Genomic DNA, 20,939 nt, shown 5'->3' on the forward strand with positions numbered 1-20,939 from the left:
TCTGGTCATTCTTTGCCAGACACAGGCACAACACCACCCTGTCCCTTTCCAATCGGGTGTCCTCGTACTGCAGGGCCCGGGCCAACACATCAAACCTGGAAGCAGCGACCAGCTCGCTGATTCGCAATGCACCAAAGAAGGCAACTAGGCAGGAGGCCTTAAGCAGCAGGACCTCAAAGTTGGAAAAACAAATATCATTAAAGTGTGGTTGCAGGGTTGCTGGAGCCAGAGGGACCCTTGGATCTTGGCGTGAAGAGGAGGCCCATGCCCATGCCTCCAGCATTTTGCGCACCCGGAAATTGTCAGTGGAGTCCATGTACTCTCCCAGTTTCGCCTAGAAGACAAGGGCTGCCAGCTTGCCCCTGATGGACCCCGGCGCCAAGCCCTGTCCATGTAGGTGGATGCTATAGCGCAGCACATGCTTCACCGAGAGAGGCCATAGGTCATCCAGCCCTGAATGCGTGGAACTCACAAACTGGTGCCGCATAGTGCATTCTTGTGCTAGGTGCCAAGGATAGGTGAATGGCCGCCTCGACCTCTAGAATCCAAGGCTCCATCGGTGGGCAGGAAAGACTTCAGGGAGCTCTCTGGCTGCTGGGGCGAGGGTTCGAAAGCACTTCTGCTGCATCCGAGACAGCATGTCTGTGATGCTGTTATCCAGCCCGGGCACATGTCATGTAGCAAAAAGAATGTTGTGGCGTAGGCACTGCAGTGTGAAGCAACACACAAGGTACATCACCCAGGGACTCCTAGTGGTCCCCGAGTTGATCACCTGCACTGTGGCCATGTTATCACACTAGAACTGAAAGGCCTGATCTTTGAAATCCCTGGCTCAGATGTGCATTGCAACAACTACTGGGAAGAACTCGAGGAACATGATATTCTGGGTCACTCCCATTCTATCCCAACCCTGGGGCCACCTGGTACCTCCCCCGGAAGAAGAACCCAAAACTGTGCCCACCCACTGCATCAGAGTGAACCTGCAGCTCAACCTCCAGCAAGAATTTTGTGTGCCAGAAAGGGATGCCACTTAAGTCCTCTAGGAATTCCACCCACATCCTGGCATCCTCCCTAAGCTGCAGGGTCACCTGCACCTGGTGATAAGGGGCTCTAAGCCCTCTAGTAGCTTCACAGAGCCTCCTGAGAAAGGCACACCTGGGAGCAATCACCCTGCACGTGAAGTTCAAGTGTCCCACTATGAGTTGAAGCTTCCTCATGGTGACCTTCCTAGCATACAGCAGCTGCCCTGGGTACTGCTCCTGGCAACCAGCAGCATTGGGCCACTGTATCTATTTCAATTCCAAGGAAGGCCAGCTGAGTGGTTAGGCCCTCAATTCTTTCCGACACGAATGGTATGCCCAGCTCTTCCACCAGATGATGGGACGTGTGCATAAGGTAGTTGCAGGCCGATGATGAGCCTGGGCCGGAAAAGATGAAGTAATCTAGTTTATGCACCACTGAAACTAAGCCTGACCTTTCCCGCAGCACATATTCCAGGAAGTAACTGAAATGCTCAAAAGGCAGAACAGGAGATGGAACACCCCATGGGCAGGGCCCTATCCATGTAGTAACCACCCTCAAATGCAAAACCCAGGAGATCAAAGTCATCCGGGTGAACTGACAGAAGCCTGAAGGCTGATGATGTCACACTTTCCCATCAACATGCCCCTCCCCTGTGCCTGGACCATCTCCACTACAGCTTCAAAAGTCATGTACTTCACAGAACATAGCTGGTGGGGTATAGCATCATTTACTGATCCTCCCACAGGGAAGGAGAGGTGATGTATCAAGCGGTATTCCTCCTTTGGGCTTCTTAGGCACCACCCCCAGGGGGGATACCCTAAAGTTGGGTAAGGGCGGCTCAGGGAAGGGTCCGTACTTCCTTATCTATTTTGACCCTTTAGAGTTGTGCTAACCTCTTCACTGATCGCAGATTCTCTGTCCAACAACCTACCCTAGGACCCTGATAAGAGATCCAGAACCCCCACTGGATAACCCCTATCCTGCACTACCGGGTAGCTGCAGCAGGGGCTCCAACCTTATTGTACTAGGTCCCCTTTGCCAGAGAGGGGGGTCCACCTTTCCTGGCAGCAGGCCTGTCTTGGGGGTCGGTGCAGGGCCAGGAGTTGAATACAGGGCCAGGAGTTGAATACAGTTCATACAGGAGTTGAAGGGGTAGGCATGCCAAAAGTGACACAGGCAGTGTGAGCACGATACTGAAGATGCAAATTCCCAGCAAAGCTTGCAAAATTGGCCTGCTGACCTGGGCATCTTGCCCCTAGTAGGTGCTGCAGCGGATTTCACTATTAAGTGTCTGCTGTCAGAGTACTCCCCATTCACCGGCCGGTCGGGGCCCATGATCCTCAACCAGAGTTGTTGGTAGTGACAATCCCAAGGGAAAGCCGGCTTCATGACCGAAAGCCTTCTAAACACTTCATCATAACAGGCTCAAGCGGGCCTGCTGAACTCTGAGAAGGCATGATATATAATGTCCAGATACTTCACCATCGATGCTCCCCACTCTGGCTGTTTCTGCAATAAGTGTACCTGAGCCTCTCTGTGTCCTTCAGCTCTCCCTTGTCCCCATCCCCGGGTTCCATTTCCTGGAGCAATGATGAAAACATATCCACATATTCATTCCTCCAAATTTTTTCCTTAGTGGCTAGTAGCAAGTCATTGCCCAGGGGCATAGACACCTCCCCCTGGGCGTAGTGCTCAATCTTATCATTTGTTTCTACTGCTCCCTTGCCTTCGGCCGCCTGTCCTGGATCTGCGCTAGCTGCATTATTGCCCCCCGCACTTCAGCTCCCAAGGTGTAAGCCGCTGCTGCTGGGCAGCTGGTTCTGCCTTCTTATCTGTCACCCTGGTAACACTGTCCTTGTAACGCTGGGGGCCGAGTAACCTGGCCCCACCAGCCATGCCGGCATTCCCCCCCAGAAGCTGGCCAGATGCCCAACCCAAGGGGGATAGCACCAATCCCAGTCAGACTCATTGAAAGATCCTACGTCTGCATCCAAGTTCTGATTGGGCGACCCCACAGGCCTGGCAGCATCTATTGACCCAGTCACCTCCCTCTCGTCTTTCTCCAGCGCATGCAGCCTTGCCTCAATGCTGACCATCTTGGATCCCTCACCCCAAGGAGTCTTCCTCTTGGACTCCAAAGCTTCCAAGCAGGACAAGATCCTTGCCATTACCAGCTGCCCATCATCCTCTGAACCAGAGAAGGGGGTCGGGATCTCTGGGCCATGTTGGAGGCTGCTTAGGGGTGGGGGCCTTCCCCTTGCCAGGGCCTTTCCTTGATGGCATGACTAAGTAAGTCAAGAAAAGTCAGTAAATGCTCCAGTAATGCAGCTATCCCCCAATGGGATAAATGCCCCGCCCCCAGTGAGCTGACCCAATGCCACCCCACTAGTTTATCAAAAGCTGCAATAAATTTAATATCTGCCCCCCCAATGAATTTAAGGAATGCCCATAATTAGCCCAAAGATCACATCTGTCACATTGTGTCTTCCCAGCATGACTCGGGAAATTCCTACAACAAAAGCCCAAAGCACCACCAGCACACGCAATGGGACAGCCAGTATGAGATGATGTAGTACAAATCTGCAAACCATGGCGGCTCTAGTAGCATGGCCTGAAGGGAAAGAGTATTTGTCCACGGAGACAGTGGCAAACATGTCCATCTTGTTGTGCGTTGGGCGCCTTCTTTTTACCAGTCCTTTCACCGTGGCCACCAAAATTAGATCGAGCACCAGAGCTGGGAGACAAGTGAATAAAGAGCTTTCAGACATTTTAAAGAGCAACAATACAAGAAAAATTTAGAGACTTATTGTAGCCAGAACTTCTGTAAACTAACACTGACTAGCAGAATCAGAGAGGCTCTTGCTTACAAAGGCTTAAGCAACAGAACTTCAGCTTGCCTTTTAGATGTCACAGGATTTGCGGCTGCTATTCACAACAATATTATGACTCTAAATTTGCCCACAATGAAATGCCCCTTCATGAATTCATTGAATGCCCACCGTGCTTTTAAAAAGACTTTTAAAAAATGCCCAAATTACTTATTGGATGCCCCCCCCAGTGAATTTAACAAATGTCCCCCAGTAAAAATGCTCCCCAATGAATTTAGTCAATGAAATCAGTGTTCCCCAATCAATCAATGCCCCCCAATCACATAAACTAATGCTCCCCAATCTGCCAGTGTTCCCCAGTCAATCAATATTGATATCACCTGGGTCCAGAAAGGCCATTAGTTGTTTGATCCCTCGCCGCTCGTCTCCCTGGCCCCCGCGCCAATCCCCGGTCAGCCTGGAAGTGTTGGTTCCCTTCTGCTTGCAATTGTTCTGCCCATGCGGCTGATCGCCCTGCTCAGATCCCACGTTCCCTCTCACGATTGGCCTGCCCCACGTGGTCGATCCCGAGTGCTCTGTCCGGCTCCCAGCTGGCCGGGAGGAAAGCCCCCGCTCGCAATCAGCCTGCCCCACGTGGCTGATCGCTGCTCTTCCTCCCAGCCTCCCGAGGTGCAGCCAACCAGTGCTGGTGACCTGCGCTTTCTGTGCTGGCCAGGAACCCCGCATATGGTTGCTGAGGAGTGACCAAAAAGCACTCCCTCCCCTTGCCCGGCAGCTGAGAGACTGAGGAAGATGGTGGCTGCCGGGCAGGCTTCTCCTCGTCCCCTCTCCTGATTGGCCAACCCTGGCCACGTGGAGGGGGACCAAGATGGTGGCCACCATGCCTGCCTCAGAGGCCGGAGGCACAACCCCGCCTCACTGCGTGGGGGTGGGGAGCGGCATTTCTTCAGCAAGCTTCTTGAAGCACCCCTATCTCTCCACCCTGTGACTCTTCACACTCCCAGTCAATCCTCAATACTCATTTGCCAGCTTTCTCTCCACTACTGACATGTCCATCTAATGTAAATTGGAACTCCTTTAGTCAGGGACTTCACATCTATGTTCAGTGCAGTGCCTAGCATACTGTTGGCATTTCATACATCTTAAGACATGAGTGCACGATTTTCTTTCTGGCTTCTGTTAAATGTCTCAAAGTATCTGTTAACAGGTAATACATTACACCACTTTTTTGGTCCAATTCTGGATGATCTCATAATGCAGAGGGACCTTCAGTCATACTCCATTATTTGGGTACTGAGAGGGAATACTACTTTTATACAAGAATAGTCCAAGTATGTTTATAAACAGGGAGTGGAATGAGGTCAAAATTCTACAAATACTAGGAGTCATTCACACAATCAAAAGCTGTGTTAGCTCCCAATTTTTGGTTGTGTGGAGGTAAGGTAAGATGAAAACCTGGCTACTTTTTCCTCCTACCTTGCCTAAACACAACTGAAAACTGGGAACACATACACACAGCTCCCAAACCTGAGTAGAACAGTTTTTGATTGTGTGAATGACCTCTAGGAATATTAAATACAAGTAGAGGAGGAGGAGGAGGCCGCCAGTGAACAAATGGGGAGGAGAAACCAGTCCTTAAGCTATCCAGTGACACTGTGATCATTAAGAAGATGGGCAAGAGCACTGTTATGCATATGTTTATAGCAATACAGTATACTGTAGAAACAAACCCGGAAAGGGTTAATAGAGATGGCATATTTGATGTGGTGTGAATAGCACTGGGTGGTCTCCAAATAAAAGCAGCAGGTTACATGGAAAAAGTCAAATGCAGGCAAGAGTTGGATCAAGCCATTTTGGTGCCTGAGATGGAAAAACTAAACGGCAACCTCCTTCCACTAGTGGATACAGACACATTATTTGGGAAGTTCTCTTGCCCCCAGGATTCTTTGAAATGCACAAGAGCACTTGGAGTACATGTGGAGTACACGGACACATCTCAATGGGGCTTGAACAAGAGAACATCCCATTGGGTTGTACCCCATGTGCCAAATCTGTCTTCAACTCTGCTGTCCTTAATGGAACCCAAGTTTGCCCTGCCGTAAACCTCACAGTTGATTTAGCTCTGGTTAGTAGAGAAACCATTTGAAAAGCAAGGGCCAGTAATATATACTTCTAAAAGAGAACTGAGAAATTGCACCTGCTTTTCATTCCAATGAGCAATGGATATCCCACATGTACCTGTTACTGTGTACATGAGAGTTGTTTCCAGAAGAGAAAGTGAATGGGATAATAATTTTCAAGGCACTTTCTGGGACATGTTCCAGTCCAATCAAGAATGACTATTTACCATTGTGACTAAATTGGTACCAGGGGGTGGAATGGGACAGAATCTTTTCCCACCTCACACACACACACTCTTCCATCCAACTCAGGAGCAAGAATCTGCTCTGGTGCGTGCACACTGAAAACAGTAGTAAGCACCTTCACACTTTAGCTCACAGATGGAGGAGCAGACTAAATAGTCCACTTTCTCTCACATGCTCCATTTCCTTGTGAAAGAGCCCTTGGTGGCGCAGTGGTAAAACTGCCACCCTGTAACCAGAAGGTTACAAGTTTGATCCTGACCAGGGGCTCAAGGTTGACTCAGCCTTCCATCCTTCCGAGGTCAGTAAAATGAGTACCCAGAATGTTGGGGGCAATATGCTAAATCATTGTAAACCGCTTAGAGAGCTCCAGCTATAAAGCGGTATATAAATGTAAGTGCTATTGCTCTATACAAAGTGGCTGCTTCCCTCCCCCCCCCCCCCCCGCTGCCCCATCTATTTCTGAGTTACATTTATAGTTTGAAGAACCTGGCCAGATCTGCTGTGTTACCACAATGTGTTTGTAGGAACATGTGTTCCTGGTTCTATGCCATGGTATCTTTATCATTAAACATTCTGTGTCACCTGTACATCCAAAATGAACTCTGCTTAGCAACTCCCAGTTTTCACTTGATGACAATTCCATACATCCTTGACTAATTTTTATCTGCTTCAAACTACTTTTCTAGTATCAAACATTCCTAGTGCCTATATGAGAATTTTTCCAGGTTCCATCTAAAGGTATTACTAGCACATCAATTTCTCATGAGCTGCCCAGGTGTAACGGCTCTCCTGACAGGGAGGATGGCTAGCTCCAGAGCTACCCCATTTTTACAACAGTGTGCTCCGAACAAACAGCTAAGCCATGGGGAACCTTGGGGTTCAACAACACCAAATGCAGACCAGCAGTTAAATTTTGTATCAAAGGGGTAAGGGCCTGAGTTGAAACAGGAGTGTGGGTTTTCAGGGGAAGAGAAGTTACACCACACACACATTAAACCTAACTAATAATTATGGAAATAATGGAACTACTAACTCCTATGAATATTTAGCAGATCTTTGAGGTCTACTCTAGGAGTAAAAGATTATTTAATATTGGGAGTATCCCAAGTTCCACCAGGCAGATCGATTCCTTCTCTTGAGCTCAACTTCCCTGGGACACAGCAGGCACTCCTGGTGGCAGGGCCAGCCAGTCACCGGGAAGTGGTCTGCTCTTCAGAGCATTCAAGATTTTGCTTGCAACTTTTTGCTAAACACGAACAAGGGAAAGGGCTTTACACTCAGTGAGTGCAAGCATTGTGTTACACCAGACTTTACTGAAGATACATGAAACAGATATTCTTACTCTTGATATCTGTCCAGGAATCAAAAATACTTTTTCTCACCTCAGATTTAATTCTAATGAGATTCTTCTCCACTATACATACTTGCAAATACAAATTAACAGTTAACACGGCTTGACAACACTGTTACAGGCTACACTCAAAATAACTACTGCTAATTAAAAACACAGTATATAGATAAGAGTTCCAGAAGCTCTGAGGAACACACTGATAAGACAAAGAGGTTGTTCTCATGTGCAGGCATAACTGGGCTAATGAAGCCAAGCCTCGTAATGCCCATGCATGAGAACTGCTGGGATCACACCCGATCCTGGCAGTGCCTCAGCAGCAGACCCACCAAGCCAGCCACCCTTTTAATTGGGGTCAAGAGGCGCTCTCTAGCCCCATTTTTTTCTTCATCTGCCAGCACTGGCTGCTTGCAACTGGGGCTGGGAGACTGCTCTCAGGGAGAGGGCTCTCAGCCAGCATTGGGGAAATCTCCATAATGCACTGCACACTTGTGCAGTGCATTATGGGAGTTCTGAGGGCTGGAAGGGTCCCAGTCCAAACCCTCTGCGCTGCCAGCAATCATATGGACAGGGACAGTCTGCCTGTCCGGGGAGCCAAGAGAAATTGTCTGCAGGGAGGTACATACAAGCAGCCTTGCTCTCCGATCTCCCTCAAACCTTTTCTTGCCGATAATGAGAAAGGGCTCAAAGCCTGTGGAAAGACCCAAGGGAATGGAAGGAAACAGAAGCCTAATTCTTTAATGTTATGTATGTTTCCTCTGTGGCATTTGACAATAGCAAGTACAGGATAACAGTGGCAGTCACCACTGCCACTTTCAGAATAAATACTATCTGCCTGGAATTGTAGGTAGCATCACTGCACTGGGAATTCTGAGCTTGAGCTGCAATGAAAGACCTTTCTCCAGTGAATTCAAACAACGGGCCAGCAGGTAGTGTAGAGGGAAAGGAAGATGGTGCGAGCTGCGAAAGGGCACAAGGCAGCTTCAGGGAAAGCAGCTGACACATAGCATAGGCTAACTAATGAAGTCCATAAGTATCCTTTGTGTTTCTCTCCAAATTGGGTGTGGCACCAGACGTTTTCTCCAAGAAAAGAGGGTAACCATCATAACAACAGGCCTCTGATGAATCATATAAAATCATTTTAGCAAACCCCTTCCGGTCTGAAAACTCTTACAAACCTTAGAAACTCCCAGACCTTTATCTGAAAAGGAAACCTATTTTTGTAAGATACCAATGGCATGAAATTCATTTTGCTGAGCTTTTTCTTCACCCGGGAAATTTGCAGACTATCTATCCACACACACTGATGCCACCTCCTGGCTGTTAACAGGGGAATGCAACACAGACCTTCTGGATATGCACAGAAATATGTTCCGCTTTATTTGAGACAAGAAAGGCCCCTCCTCCCCCAGGTTTTGGGCAGGGCTATCCTTGCAGCAGTTATCAAATTTTTGCCTCCTATATCATGGGGCTGCTCCTCTCAGAACTCCCACCAATCCAGCAAGCTCCCCAGCTCTGCTGAAGCCAATACCCAAGACATGGCAGTATTCTTTAGATTCTCAATTGGCTTGAGATTGTTGGTATGAAACAACACCCTAACTTGCTGCTCTTGGGTGTCTCGGCCAAGCCTAAGTTAACCGAGCTCCCCAGTGAGTTGGGGCTAGTCCGGTTCCCATGCCGAGACTTTCTTCACTAGTTCTCCCTGTGGAAAACACAGAGGGTACACCCAGGACAGAATATTTGGGCATATGAGTTTTTATGGAAAGCACAGAAGCGAGCTTCATGCACACAACCCCTATCTACATAAAATGTAATAACTGGAGCTTATGTGCACAGTTGTAAAGGGGTCTTATTCAGGCAGACGAACCGATTATAGTAACAGGTTATATGTGTGATGGAGGGTGTGTAAACCCAAGGTTTAATATCCAGACCTAGCAACTACCTTTAATCTCTGCTTCAATTCATTTTGTGTTTTATCATATCATGACCTATTGGTATAAGCCAATAAATATATTTTTCAGAGGGCCAAACAACATATTAACATTAAATGTGCAGTTTGACTGTTTGTCCCATCCACCCCTTCAAAAATGTAAATAGGATCTCTAGGGGTAGATCAAGATTGCACATGCAGGGAGCATTTACCCCTTTCCCCTCATGCTGTGGTCATGATGAGAGCCACCCCCACCACCAGAAACAATGAAAACTTCTCTTCCCAACCTTTCGGGGTGGGTGGGGTTGACTGGATTAATATTCCCATTATCTTGATCTGCCAACAGGGTAGATCTGATTTAAATTAAATTGATTTAAATTAGATTACATTTAATTATTTAAATCACAAATTAGTGAGGAAGATACTAGTTAATCATTTCCTAGCAGAAGTGTATTTTTGTCTCATATAACCTTAATATATATTTATCACTACTCAAATACAGATGCAGGTTTCATTTTTAGAACATAAGTACCCATTATACATTATAAAGCAATTATTCTATATATTTTTCAGATTAATTTTCAAACAGTGGGATTATGGTACCTTAGCAGACACATAATTGGGAAGTCATTCAGAGGTGAATCAACTCCTGTTCAATTATTATTTACATTTTATATCCCACTCTTCCTCCAAGGAGCCCAGAGCGGTGTACTATATACTTAAGTTTCTCCTCACAACAACCCTGTGAAGTAGGTCAGGCTGAGAGAGAAGTGACTGGCCCAGAGTCACCCAGCAAGTCTCATGGCTGAACGGGGATTTGAACTCGGGTCTCCCCAGTCCTATTGCAGGACTCTAACCACTACACTACACTGGTTCCTGTGTAGATGCTTGGAGGATATTTGTCATAATGTGCTAGGAGAACCACTACTGAGGTTTTTTAATTCTACTAATTAGCTTATTCTGGTTAGTTTTCTTCAAACCACCAACAAAAAATTAACAAGCACATGTATTTGTGTACTGCTAACTATTTCAGTTAAAGTTTTAAATAAAAATTAAACAGGCAAATTTCAGCCAAGTCAACAAGACTTTGTTTCCAAATTATTATCTCTACACCTGTAGAAGAGAATACTGCTGTTAAAAGCTGGATTACCATTTCAGTGGTCTCCAAATCCAAATGTTTAAGCCACTCCCACCAGCTGTGACTTCATCAACAAACCTATATTTCTTGAACTGGCCACCCTTAGCCCTGCAATTTACACTCTGAATACGTTTCTTCCAGACTGTATAAATGTGTTCTGCTCATATTTTTTCCTGTTCTTCTCCCTTGTATAGTTATAGAGATTTTCTATCCAGATTCCCTCATTCAGATCTACTCCAGCCTCCCAAATTCATTGACCTTATTTGCCTTTGCTGTTTTAGAGGTAGGTAGGGGCTTGTCTGTGTGCATTTATGCACACCACTTGCGGAACAGGGCTGATCACGTCTGTTATCCTTCATCTTCATATACTGCTAACAAAGTATGTTTATAGAATATAATTACAATTTATTAGTGCTGTTCATGATAATATTTTTGATCTGTTGGGTTGTTTTTTTACAAATTGTTGCAAAAAAACTTTAAAATCCAATTTGATTTTAAAATAAAAAGTTGATTTTTTAAGCTTATTGATTTTTATCCACCCTGTCTACCATAGGTGTGTTTACATAGGCCGGTGGGTAGGAATAAAGCAACATACCCACTTAGGGTTTTTCTCTCTTCTCTTAGAAAAAGGAAACATGATCTCCCTCTAAACCAGGCCTGCACAACATAAGGCTCGGGGGCCAGATGTGGACCACAGGGACCACCCAAAGCTTTGTGGTGCCTAAGGTGAGGTGCAAAATATGATAGTTTTGCCCCATGGCCCTGGTGGGGGTCACCCCCCTTTCAAAATTAATCTTTGCACACTTTGAAAGTGCACCAGGGAGCAGGGAGGAGGAAAGGTTCTAGCAGCATCCTCTTCGCTCCTTATGCAACAGGTAACCAATAACTGTTTTCATTAATATTTTAATGAGTAACTAATAATTGCTTTCATTTCTATTTAATAATTATTTTTGATGTAATTATTAATGTGCTTCTTCCGCAAGGCACGCTCACCCACCCCACCACAAGGTTGAACTGCCATTCTTTGCAAGTATTCTAGTCGCCAGCGTGGTGTAGTGGTTAGAGTGCTGGACTAGGACTGGGGAGACCCAAGTTCAAATCCCCATTCAGCCATGAAACTTGCTGGGTGACTCTGGGTCAGTCACTTCTCTCTCAGCCTAACCTACTTCACAGGATTGTTGTGAAAGAGAAACTCAAGTATGTAGTACACCGCTCTGGGCTCCTTGGAGGAAGAGTGGGATATAAATGTAATAATAATAATAATAATAATAATTATTATTATTATTGCTGGGGGGTGGGCCTGAGCAGGCCTCCCCTCGGTGGCAGTGGAGGGCAGAGTAGGAGCAGCCACTGGACTGACCGCCCACCTCAGCAACCCTTGAGCCAATGGTCAGCCCAGTAGCCACTCCCACTCTGCCCTCCACTGCCACAGAGGGGAGGCCTGCTCGGGCCCACCCCCCAGCCATGCACATGGCGACTAGAATACTTGCAAAGAATGGCAGTTCAACCTTGTAGTGGGGTGGGTGGGCCTGCAGCCACGGAAGCTCCCCCAGCCCGGAGGCCCCATGGTCCAGTGGTAAGAGCACCTCTACTGTAGATATATCATCTAATAGAGAATCCACCAAAGCTTTTAAAAAAAAAATAAGAGCAAGTTTGTGTCACTCAAGATTAGAGAGAAAAACCTGGATTTGGGATTCCCATGCTCAGTGGCTTGAATGAACACAAATACCAGATTGACTCCAGATCTGGGTCTCCCTTCCCTTACATCACCTTTCTTAGTTTTATGCCTTCCGTAACATTTCTCCCACACTTAATCCTTCATTCACAGCTCTTCACAGAGAGTACACCTTAAGTTTTGTAAGGCAAAAAATCATTCAATTTTACATGTATCAAGTATGTCAATAGAGTGTATTTCTACAACCTTGTATGTTTTATCCAGGGCATATTTTTAAGTGCAGAATTCTAAAGCCTTTGACATTATGCTTGGTAAAATCTAATACCATCATACACTTAATGCATTAAGTTTTACACAAAAGCCACAACACATACTGCATGACATCTTTATTGAGGGTGAAGGGAAGGACATCATATTGCAAAGACAGCCACCACTGACAGAGCACAACGCCCTAGGAATTTTCCCATCCCACACCACCATGCAGGATCTCCATCCAAGCCTCCCTGGCTTCCTAGCCTTGCAGGCAAAGAGGATGGCTTGAAACCTTCTTTCCTCTCCTTCCATGGCAGAGGGAAGTAAGTAAGTAAGAGTGTGTGTGTGTGTGTGTGTGTGTGTGTGTGTGTGTGTGTGTGTGTGGAGAGAGAGAGAGAGAGAGAGAGAGAGTTCTGCAAGGAGAAGCCTGGAGTAGGTAGTACACGGCTCTTACCATTTGGCTTTGTCTTGTCAGCCATGAGAAAAGCCTTGGCATGAATATCCTGCTGACAGGCAGCAATTCAGTATGCATCAGCACAAGCCCTATAAGTAAGCACCATGGTGCACCCCTTTGCCGCTGCACTGGTCCTCTCCTGCATTCCTAGGATCCAAAAGTGCTCAGTAGCAACCCCATCCACCCAGGTCAAAGTTACATACCCAGCTGTTATGGAAACTGGGCAATCCTGTCCTCTGCATCAGCTGAATTGAAATGCAGCAGTCTTGTTCTGAGAGATCAACTGGATGCTAGTTCCCAGGCTTGACCAGGAACTCGTGGGAAGTATGTGTCACTCATACTAACTTTAGCTTAGCTGAATGCTTAAGACCAAGCAGCACCCTGGCATATTTCAGCCTCACTGCATCACATCAGAGTTAGCTGGAAAGTTGCAAAGCTACAGAGAAAGTGTTGCTTGCCCAGTCCAAAAGATTAGACTTCAGAACATCGGGTGCAACCTCCTCTTTCACCTCCACCATCTCTGCCCTAGCCTGGAACTCCAGCAAGTCAAAAACCAAGCAAAATTTCTGATTACTGAGAGAAATGACTACTTTGCTAACCCCTACCCTCACTCTTGTATGCTCCAACCATTAATACCAAATTGAGGTTCAGATGCTGTTTGATGATAGTGACAGGGCCGTTTGGCCACCCAGTTCTCGTTCAATTCTCTGCCTTCCCCATCAGTTGGGGATATTCATGTGTCCCTCAAGAATAGCATGGCATTGCCACAAAAAGCATGATGCCATCTTGCCACTGCACAGAATTCAAGTAATCTGTATCCTTACTTTATTAGTAAGGATCATCAATCCTCTTTCCTCCATGGTGGAGTTCGGAGCAAAGCCATTACCGGCAGGTGAGATCTGGCTCTGGGAGCAAGAGTCATCTGTGCAGATGCATCAGTCTCTCCAGCAGAGATAAGAAAAGCCATCAAGCCCTGCAAGGGGGAGGAGGGGTTCTTAAATACAGGATGAGCCAAGTGAGTGCAGTGCATAAGAAGGGCAGCAATGCAGGGCACTGCAGCCTTGAGGTCAGTGCGGTCGACTGCTGGATTCCGAGTGCTGTCGCTGACGGGGAGGGGTATAGCCATTCAGGTACCCATTGGGCTGGCGCTTGCCAAGGCCTCCACTAAGGATGTCCTGGATATGCTGCACAATCAGATTGATGGCCACTGGGTAGCAGAAAGGGAAAGGGGGTTAAGACAGTTCACACAGAATCCAAATATCAGCAGTGAAATGTCATACAACAGCGCATACTCCTAAAGTGCCACAACTAGCAGGAACATCCCCCTCCATACACATTCAAATGCTCAGTAGCTCTGCACTACACTACTGTGCCCCCTACCTCTTTTCTTAGTTCACTAATACCTTGCTTATTAATTCTGGTGAACCTTTTTGTCCTACCAACCCTTATTAATTCTGGTACACCTGTCCAGATCTCCTCACTGTTACAAAAGGGCAGATCATCATGGTTTATTTAATGGGTTATTAACTTCTAGAACAGGGCTGCTATACTTCGGCCATCCTGCAGACGTTGATCAACAACTCCCATTATCTCTGTTGGTCACTGTGGCTGGGGATTATGTGAGTTGTAGTCCCAAAACAGCCAGGGGGCCTAAGTTGAGCAGGCCTGTTCTAGAATGAGAGAGGCTAGAGATCAAACTTGCCTGAAGCCACACCTACAAATCTGGAAACTTTTATCCAACAAGATGTGCGGAGCTCCTTGTGCCTATTCAAAAGTCAGACAGTCTCCATCCCTACCCCACTGCAGTGTTTACAAGGCTGTAGAAAGCTGGATCCCTGCTCTCCCCCTTCCCAGAAACACATGCTTCAGGAACTACAAGCCTTGCACTGGGAGGCCAGCTGGAAACAGCAAAATGAGATGACCTCTTAACAGTCTAGACCTCTTAACACACTAGACTGAAGAGCAACAACTAAGGCAGTAGCTACACTCCTCTTTCCCAACAGAGGGTCAGACTAACCTCAAAAGGCCCCCATAGGAGGAACTATCACCTTAAAGGGGCATGTTTTTCCAACCAAGTCCAGATCCAGACCTCTGGCTCTTGGTTAAGTTGGTGAGCAAGTAGTGTTTGCCTCCAACGGGACTGGTAGGAGGGAGGCAAGGTGGTAAAGTTGCTGAGCAGAGTGTTTCCTTTGTCAAGTCAAGCTTTTTTGGAGGCAAGGAGAGTTAACACCCGAAGAGGTGGTATTGATCTCCTTTAAACAAATCTGCACTCTTCATATACACAGGGTCAAGATATCACATTACTCTGGTTAGTCCTTTCTTCTCCATAAAAGATCTGGAGACGCTACTAGCCCAGAACACTAGACACAGAGACCTTGTTTGCTAGGTGCTCTCCCTGGACAATGCCCCTTTATTATCTGAAGTTGACAGTCAAGACTCCACATGCAGAGATAATTGGATCATCCAACCCTTCACCACCTTGTCCCCTACTCACCGAGATTATCTACCCCTCTTGGGATAATCACGTCGGCGTATTTCTTGGTCTGCCAGGAAGAAGAAAGGCACATTACCGACCACCATAAGCAGTTTTCCCTACACCCCCCCCCACCCTACCCACAAGAGGGTTTGTTGCGACTCTTCTCTCCAACTACTACTGGTGGAGGGTGAACTGTAAATTCCTTTTCTTGTTCTTCTCTCCTCTTGATGGGATTCATATCCCTAAGCCAGGAAATTGAAGAACTGTCTCTTACTTTACCAACAGCCACAAGAATTTGACAGCTGTTGCAGAAATATTGCAGAGTTTGAAGAAGCTCTGCTGAAGTAGTTCTTGGGATTCCCAACAGTGGGTAAATTCATGCAATTTTCTTGTGTACTCCCAGCTCACCCGCTGATGACAGATAAAAGTACGAACAAATGCAACAGTTGTCAGAGGAGGAGATTTTCAATAAGAATTTCAGTTGCTGAGGCCCTAACAAAACAAGTTTGCAAAGCAAACCAAGTGGCACCATTTATTTGGGGCATTGATTTGCCTGCTGTTTCATGCAGAATTTGGATTGCTTTAAGCACCAAAGGCATGCTCCTCCCACCACATGCTAATGCAGAAGCCAGCTCAGCAAGGGGCCAACAATATTACTATTACTATTACTATTACTACATTTATATCCCGCTCTTCCTCCAAGGAGCCCAGAGCGGTGTACTACATACCTGAGCTGTTCTTTCACAGCAACCCTGTGAAGTAGGTTAGGCTGAGAGAGAAGTGACTGGCCCAGAGTCACCCAGCTAGTTTCATGGCTGAATGGGGATTTGAACTCGGATCTCCCCGGTCCTAGTCCAGCACTCTAACCACTACACCATGCTGGCCCCTGTCCTCTCAATTGTTGGTCTCTCACAGTTGTAGGAATAGCTGCATAGCTGGGAACAGGGAGCACCAGCCAAATTTCCCTCCCCTTCTGAACCTCACCCAAAGCCACCCAAACACTCCCAGGGATGATGCAGGAGTGAGGATGTGGAGACTGCCATTTCCTTTACTCACAGGCAAACAGAATTCTTCAAAGGCTGGTTTGACAAAGGTAATATACTGAGATAAGATCTGCTCAAGGTCCCTGCCTCGCTCACTGATGTCTCGGAGAACTGCAGAGGAGGAAAGGAAGTAGTGAGTGACAATAGCAAGGCTTGCACAGCTAAGTAGATTATGGGCTCCTGAGTGGTGTTCCCCATCCCCCAACACCTTCTTGGAAAAAGCAAGACTCTACCCACAGAGAGAATAAAACAAAAACCTTGAACTCAGAGGCAGCTGTGGGATCCCTGTAAATGTGGGTCAGGTGTAGTACTCTACTTTCCCCCATAGAAGTGAATGGCAACTAACCACAGACAGTGGCAGAAAATAAAGGGATGCACTTGGAAGAAAGCATTCAAGTGGTGGCTAAACCTGCCTTCTGTCTTTAGGGATTCCACTTTTTGAGACTCAAACCTGTTCCTATCTGCATAGCTATCCTGGGTTGTGTAGATAGAATTCTAATCAGTCAATCCTGCCTTTTTTCAGTGGAACCCAAGGTAGCTTTCATAAGGAGAGGTGGTAAAGAGATCTAGCACTGATCAGAACCAACCCTGGCTAGATCCAGCAAGGTTGCTGCATCATGTGTACAGGAAAGCTGCCAGCTAGTCATTTGCTAAAGTTCTTCTCTTGGCAGTCAGTGCCCCACAGCTTTGATCCAAATACTATGGGAATAAGTACATCGGCAAGCCTAGTGCCTACAGCAGACGTCCACACCCCTCTACAGCAGCAATATCAAAGCCCTTGCCAAGACACACCAAATGCACTGCAACGCTCCCATGCACCACATGAGAACAGTCAGCACACATGCCCAGAACACATTTCGATCACCCACACACATGCAGTAGGGAGGAGACAGCTGCCAAACTTACCCCTGCGGGAGAGCCGAGTGTCTGCATCTGTGTCTACAAAGAGCTTCATCTGGAATAGGTCCCGGACCTCTTGGTTGTAGAAGGCCAGGATGCCCTCAAACAGCACCACATCTGCAGGGTACACGGTTACTGTTTCTTCTTTGCTGTTAACATATGCAAGAAAGATTCTAGTGCAGAATCAAGAAAAGGGTTCTGATGGAAAAGATTAAGATGGCTTAGATAATTTTCTCCATGTCACACTATCACAGTTCTCTGGGTATCCCAGTCAGCCAGAGGAGGAAGCCTAGTGAAAAAGCCTAGAATTGAGTTGTTCTAGGGAAGAGGCCAAGTTACCTGTTGCATTAATAACATGCGTAATTATACTTCACCTGACAGCAGCCATGGAGGCCTCCCATCCAGATCAAGACAGCAGCATGAAGGAGGTTTTAAACTTTTGTCCTGCCATAGTCCCAGTCACGCCCCATATGGCTACTGTTTGGCCCAGTAGAGAAGCCCCGCTTGGCACGAGTGGGAGCTTTCCAGCCAGGGCACATAGCCACCATGGGTAGGGGGTGAAACTCGATTGGGGCTGTAGCATGGGCACAGGGTTAAAGCCTCAAACACCAACTGATATGAAGAAAATTACTCTTAAGTTGCCCCACTGAAATTAAAAAGGGCAAGTTAAGCATCAGTTTCTATCCAAAATCCACAATACCTTTATTTGCACCAACTAAGGGTAAAAAACAATGAGCAAACTTTAGAGTTTTCTATAACTCTTTTTTCCAAGCTAGACATTGAACAAAATGCCACAAGAGGGAAAGCAAGAAAGCTGAACATGGAAGAGTCCAATAGTCTTTAGATGGAGTGTAGGCAGTGTTATGATTAGACTTAAGTATAACAGAGATTTCAGGTTGCATCAAGGACCATAGGACAAAAAGGCTACCCCTCCACCTTTGAAAATGGTTTTAAAACAACAACAACAACAACCACCCAGCTGATTCTTGGATCTCTCTCCAGCAATAAGTGTGCAGTTTACCCAACACTTAACAGCTTCATGAGACAGTCTCCTGCCTGAAAGAAGTATACAATCTTAAATTTTAGGAGCCAGCGTGGTATAGTGGCTAGAGTGCTAGACTAGGACCAGGGAGACCCGAGTTCAAATCCCCATTCAGCCATGATACTTCCTGGGTGACTCTGGGCCAGTCACTTCTCTCTCAGTCTAACCTACTCCACAGGGTAGTTGTTGTGAGGAGAAACAAGTATGTAGTACACCGCTCTGGGCTCCTTGAAGGAAGAGTGGGAGAGGGAAAAGAAAACGGGCTGGAGACCACTGAAAAGCAGGATTATTTTATTGAAAGATTTCTTTCTTTCTAAGAGAAGCAGTGTGATATAGTGGTTATAGTATCAGACTAGGACACTTTTTAACCTGACACTAGGTTAAAGTGTCAGACCCAGGTTTAAATTCCTACAGTCATGAAACTCACTGGATGACCTAGAACCATTCACTCAGCCTAACCTACCTTGTAGGGTTGTTGTGAGGATAAGAGAGGGAAGTATATATGCCACCCTGCATTCCTTGGAAGAAGGGTGGGATGAAAATGTAAAAATATATAATATTGGAAAAATAAAATCAAAACAGCAGGGGGAAAATAGCAATACTGTCCACCAATCAATTGCCAGGTCCCCAGAGGCTCTCTCCAATGAGCCATGTTTTCACTAAACAGTGAAAGCTAAAACTACAAGCCAGGCAGGCCTCCCTGACAAGGGCATTCCACATAGCAAAGATGCCACAACCAAGAAGGCTTCATATCTTGTACCCACCCAAAGCATAGACTGCAGACATGGGGCGGGGGAACAACAGAGCAAGACCTCCATGTGGGAGGCGGGGCAACGGTCCTTCAGGTATGCTGTTCAGGGCTTTGGATTAGGCTTTTCCTTCAGGAAAGGATGGAACTAGCATATCAGCTTAAAATCAACAAAAAGCACTCCTAGTCACTGCCTGGAGCAGTGCCAGATCAAGGAGTACATGTGATCTACGAACTTGATTCTTCAGAGGGAGTGCAAATCAAAAACAAACAAACTGCATGCCTATACCTAATTGTTCTCCCAACCATACAGTACCTCCATTTTATCTAGATTAAGTTGCAACCAAGACACCAATTCAGAACAGTCTCTTAACCTCTGCTAATTGGGCAAAGGCACCTTTTTAACCTTGTGATTCTCTTTATTTAGCGGGGGGAAGAGCAACTGGCCCTATCAACCCCCAGCACAGGACCCTTCCTGTAACTATTGCTGGAGTCTAATGTTCCTTTTTAGATTGTGAGCCCTTTGGGGACAGGGGTCCATCTTATTTATTACTTTTCTATATAAACCACTTTGGAAACTTTTGTTGAAATATTTATTGTTCTTTAGGGTCAGATTAAAATGAGGTAGGGCAGCGTGCCATCAGCACCACCTAAAGATCTAGAGATTTGGACGGAAATGTCATCAGTACAACAATGGTTCTTCAGTCCAAATCTCTAGATCTTCGGGCAGCATCATGTAAATGTTAAGAAGCATAGGGGACAAGATGGATCCTCGCAGCATACCCTGGCTGCTAGCTCCAGAGTGGAAATCTGATAGCAAAGTTGAACGAAGTAAAGACACCTTCCTCCATAGTTCACTGCAAGTATAGAGCAGAAGGGCCAGAAAAGCCCCCCCCACACACACACACAACATGTACTGCATGCAGTTCTTCTCTGCATTCCTCCATAAAAGCAATGGCTAGAGGTTATCTCTGAGTATGGCGGGGTTGTGCGGGGAAATAGCTAATGCATAGTCTCATGATGAAAGCTAGGTAGGAGGAGCGTCTAGCAAGGCACCAAGCCCCATGCAAGCTCCTAAGAAAGGGCTGCAGCCTTCTTCAGACATTATGAGTGCCATACTTACAAGGGCAAAAGTGAGGAGGAAGTTACAGCCTTGTACCTGAGAAACATGTTCTCATGGATGGCAGCCATCCAAGAGTCCTCAAAGAGCTCCAATGTGAAATTGCTGGCCTCCTTGCTAAAATATAACTTTTCCTTGCAATCAGGCTCTGTACTGGAGGACTGGAAAGTAGCAAATGTAACACCAATTTTCAAAAAGGGATCCAGGGGTGATCTGGGAAATTAAAGGCCAGTTAGCTTAATGTCCGTTCCAGGCAAATTGATGGAAAGCATCCTCAAGGATAAAATTGTAAAGCACATAGAAGAACAGGCCCAGCTGGGAGAGAACCAGCATGGCTTCTGCAAAGGTAAATCTTGCTTCACAAACCTTTTGGATTTCTTTGAGAGTGTCAACAAGTGTGTGGATCAAGATGATCCAGTTGACATAGTATACCTGGACTTCCAAAAAGCTTTTGACAAGGTTCCTCATCAAAGACTCCTGAGGAAACTTAGACATGGGATAAGGGGACAAGTACATGTGTGGATTGCTAACTGGTTGAAAGACAGGAAACAGAGGGTAGGGATAAATGGAGAGTTTTCACAATGAGGGAAGTAAGA

General features: G+C 46.4%; 2 protein-coding genes across 3 annotated transcripts in view; one reads left to right on the plus strand and one right to left on the minus strand.

The window, feature by feature from the left end:
• FAM78B (family with sequence similarity 78 member B) overlaps window positions 1-11,157 on the plus strand; it is a 44,732-nt gene extending 33,575 nt beyond the window's left edge. The window contains exon 4 of the mRNA XM_053245122.1: window positions 10,828-11,157. The gene's annotated coding sequence lies outside the window, so the exon portion shown is untranslated. The remainder of the gene's footprint in view (window positions 1-10,827) is intronic.
• Window positions 11,158-12,272: 1,115 nt separating this feature from the next.
• Window positions 12,273-20,939, minus strand: part of UCK2 (uridine-cytidine kinase 2) — a 42,195-nt gene continuing 33,528 nt past the window's right edge. For both annotated transcript variants that reach the window (XM_053245119.1, XM_053245120.1), the window contains exons 4-7: window positions 17,440-17,582; window positions 16,547-16,644; window positions 15,509-15,557; window positions 12,273-14,221 (exon numbers count right to left, since the gene is read on the minus strand). In XM_053245119.1, coding sequence (XP_053101094.1) covers window positions 14,082-14,221; window positions 15,509-15,557; window positions 16,547-16,644; window positions 17,440-17,582 — 430 coding nt within the window. In that variant the 3' untranslated portion in view covers window positions 12,273-14,081. The remainder of the gene's footprint in view (window positions 14,222-15,508; window positions 15,558-16,546; window positions 16,645-17,439; window positions 17,583-20,939) is intronic.

Source organism: Hemicordylus capensis, chromosome 4, assembly GCF_027244095.1.
Source record: "Hemicordylus capensis ecotype Gifberg chromosome 4, rHemCap1.1.pri, whole genome shotgun sequence".
In the NCBI taxonomy this organism is placed as follows: domain Eukaryota; kingdom Metazoa; phylum Chordata; class Lepidosauria; order Squamata; family Cordylidae; genus Hemicordylus; species Hemicordylus capensis.